General features: G+C 34.3%; 1 protein-coding gene across 1 annotated transcript; it reads left to right on the forward strand.

Moving 5' to 3' along the window:
* Positions 1-422: 422 nt before the first annotated feature.
* Positions 423-860, forward strand: LOC142171719 (uncharacterized). Its single transcript, XM_075235412.1, has one exon. The coding sequence runs from the start codon at positions 423-425 to the stop codon at positions 858-860; it is 438 nt and encodes a 145-aa protein (XP_075091513.1).
* The last annotated feature ends 2,699 nt before the right edge of the window (positions 861-3,559 follow it).

A 3,559-nucleotide genomic window follows, 5' to 3' on the forward strand; every position in this document is an offset into this window, starting at 1 on the left:
AGAAGAAAGAGAGAAAAGCTGTTAATGTATAGCAACATCAACTCATCAGTAATAAGTCACTTCATACTTGAAAGACAACACCCTTCCAATCTAAGGGGATTGGACGTAAGATTCATTCTGAATTCGAACTAGTATAAAATATTTTGTGTCATTTACTTTCTGCAATTTACTTTTCATATTCAATTTTCAAAAGCATACGCAAGCTATTCGACTACCTCGAAAAGAAAAGAAAAAGTTACAATTCACCCCCTCCCCTTGCACTTTCAATTGGAATCAGAGCAGGTCTTATATTTTTTCTTAATAGCTTTTGAGAAAAGATCATGGCGAATCAAATAACTATTGGAGCACCTTTTCAATAAGGAACGTCGCAAGTCAGGCCACCATATTTCAATGGACAATACTTTTCTCACTGAAAAGTGAGAATGAAAATTTATGCAAAATCCTATGAATTCAAAGTATGGAGCGTTATCAAAAAGGAAAACTATCTACTACCAGCAGTAGCTCAACCACCCGCTGACCCTGAGGATATATATTCATACACAAATGAGCAAATGGTTGTTGTTCAAGTCTACGCTAAGGCACGAAACTTGATTTATAATGCCATTAGTGAAGAAGAGTACGAGAAAATTTCAATTTGTGACACCGCCAAGGAAATATGGGACAAACTCGAAGTTACCTATGAAAGAACCAGTAAAGTAAAAGAAACCCAGATAAATCTATTGGTTCACGATTATGAACTCTTCCATATGAAAGAAGAAGAATCCATTGAGGAAATGTTTGCACGATTCAGTAAAATTATTGGCGATCTGAAGGCCTTTGGTAAACCCTTCTCAATCGGTGATCAAGTTCAAAAAATATGAGAAGTTTGCCTACTACATGGCATACAAAGATAGTCGTACTCGAATCTCAAGATCTAGACAAACTTTTATATGATAAACTACGAGGAGATCTTATAGCATTTGAGAAAATCCATCTCAAGAAAACTCGTCAGGAAGAAAAGAAGAAAACAGTTGCTTTCAAAACTACAACTGAAGAACCTGAAAATGAGGTTGATGATGATCCAGAAGCTCTTAAATAAGAAATCTCCATGGTGTCAAGAAACATGAATGGATTTATCAAAAGATACAGAAACACAAAGAAAGGAAGGATGTCATCCAGACGAACCAGGCAATACAATGAACAATATAAAAATGACGAAAAATGCTTTGAATGTGGAAGGTATGGTCATGTTCAAGCTGAATGACCAGAAATTAAGAGGAAATTGTCCAGAGGATTCAATAAAAACAAATCCTTAGAAATCAAGAGTGATGAAGATAGTTCAGAACACGAAGAAATAACAAATCTGTGCTCCATGACCTTCTTGGAAAATGACATGAACAGATACTCTAGTTGTTGGACTACTGAAGATGCATCAGATGATTAATGCAAAGAAGATACTGAAAACTATTTTATGGAAAGAGGTCAAACAACCGAGGTAAGATCCTATGACTGTGATAGATGTAATGAATTGCAGGATATTCTTGATCTTACCCTAAAGGAGTCTCAAAAAATGTTGAATGAATTAAGGAGACTCAATAGGAAAAATAAGACTGGGAACTTAAGCTTGAAGTCTGTGAAATCGAAAGAGATCAGTCAAAACCAACCAATGATCAGTGAACAAAGGATTTCAAAAGCAACTGCTGACAGTACAACTGAAATCCCACAGTCGACTAATGAAGTCATCAGTGAGCGTGATCAACCTCAAAATGAGTCGACTAATCAACGTACTGAAGGAGTACCAAACAGAATATCCTTAGAAGTTTATCATTGGAAATCCAACTGATGAATTAAAACAAGAGGAGCTTTAAAGAAAACGGCTAACATTGCACTCTATCCCAAATAGAGACAAAGAAAGTTGATGAAGCTTTAAAAGACTCAAGTTGGGTATAGGCTATGAAAGAAGAACTTGATCAATTTGACAAAAATCAATCTTGGACATTGGTGCCCAAACCAGCAAATGCAGTAATCATAGAAAACAAATGGGTATTCAGGAACAAACTAAATGAAGAAGATAAAGTTATCTGGAACAAAGCAAGGCTAGTCTCTCAGGGTTACTCTCAACCAGAAAGAGTCGACTATGATGAAACATTTGCTCCAGTAGCACGGTTAGAATCAATTCGTATCTTATTAGTATATGCCTCTTTTAAAGGTTTTAAACTATTTCAAATGGATGTTAAAAGTGCATTTTTAAATAGATTCATTGATGAGGAGGTTTATGTTAAACAACCTCCTGGTTTTGAAAACTCACAATTTTCGTATCATGTGTTTAAGTTGACTAAGGCTCTATATGGGCTAAAACAAGCACCTAGAGCTTGATATGAAAGACTAAGCTCATATTTTGGTTAGTCATGGATTTTCATGTATTAATACTACTTTCTTCATCAAAATATCATCTTCGGGAAATCTCATTATTCAAATCTATGTTGATGATATTATATATAGAAGTGCTAACCCTGTTTATGCAGGGAATTCTCACATCTCATGCAAAGTGAGTTTAAAATGAGTATGATGGGAGAATTGACTTTCTTCCTTGGACTTAAAATCCATTAATCAGATGAAGGGATCTTTATATGTCAGACAAAGTACACAAAGGAGCTAATACAAAAATTCGAAATGAGCAATGCCAAGGCAATGAGGACTCCCATGAGTTCAGCTACATCTCTTGACAAAGATGAAGAAGGAAAACTAATAGATGAATCAAAATATCGTGGAATTATTATATCTCTACTTTATTTGACTGCTAGTCATCCTGACATAAAGTTAAGTTTACGCAGATGTGCTAGGTTCCAAGCAGCTCCCAAGGAGTCAGATTTAATAACTGTGAAGAGAATTATTAGATATCTTATTGGAAATACATTACATGTATTATGGTATCCACACCTTAATAATTTTAAGCTTGAAGGTTTTTCAGATGCAAATATTGCCGGTGATAAAGATGACACAAAAAGCATAAGTGAAACTTGTCAACTACTTGGCAAATCGCTTATTTCCTAGAACAGTAAGAAATATGGATCAGTTGCACTGTCTACAACTGAAATTGTATACATTGCCATTGGACAATGTTATGCTCAACTACTTTGGATGATTCATCAAATAAGTGATTATGATCATTCATTTAATCCTGTTAAATTTTTCTGTGTTAATTCTAGTGCTATCTATATTTCAAAAAATCATGTGCATCATTCTACAGTAAAGCATATAGATATAAAGCATCATTTCATTAGAGACCATATTGTTAAGAGTGACATTGAATTATTATTTGTTAACATGGAAAATCAATTAGCTGATATTTTTACTAAGCCTCTTCTAGAGGATAGGTTTCAAACCCTTAGGGATTTACTTGGCATTATTACCTTTTCCAAATAAGGAATTGTGTTTTTTTTTATTTCAAAGATTGTATGTCAAAATAATTTTGGTAATAAATCTTTTGTAATGTGTTACTTCATTATTACTGCCTGCAACATTTATTATGCGCCTCCGTGTTTGGCATTTCCTTCCGCCTTTTTGGTTTACCGAGATG

Source organism: Nicotiana tabacum, chromosome 17, assembly GCF_000715075.1.
Source record: "Nicotiana tabacum cultivar K326 chromosome 17, ASM71507v2, whole genome shotgun sequence".
Lineage (NCBI taxonomy): Eukaryota > Viridiplantae > Streptophyta > Magnoliopsida > Solanales > Solanaceae > Nicotiana > Nicotiana tabacum.

What these genes read in the sequence shown, in the direction of transcription:
- LOC142171719 (XM_075235412.1), top strand. Translation starts at nt 423, where the DNA reads ATGAAAATTTATGCAAAATCCTATGAATTCAAAGTATGGAGCGTTATC.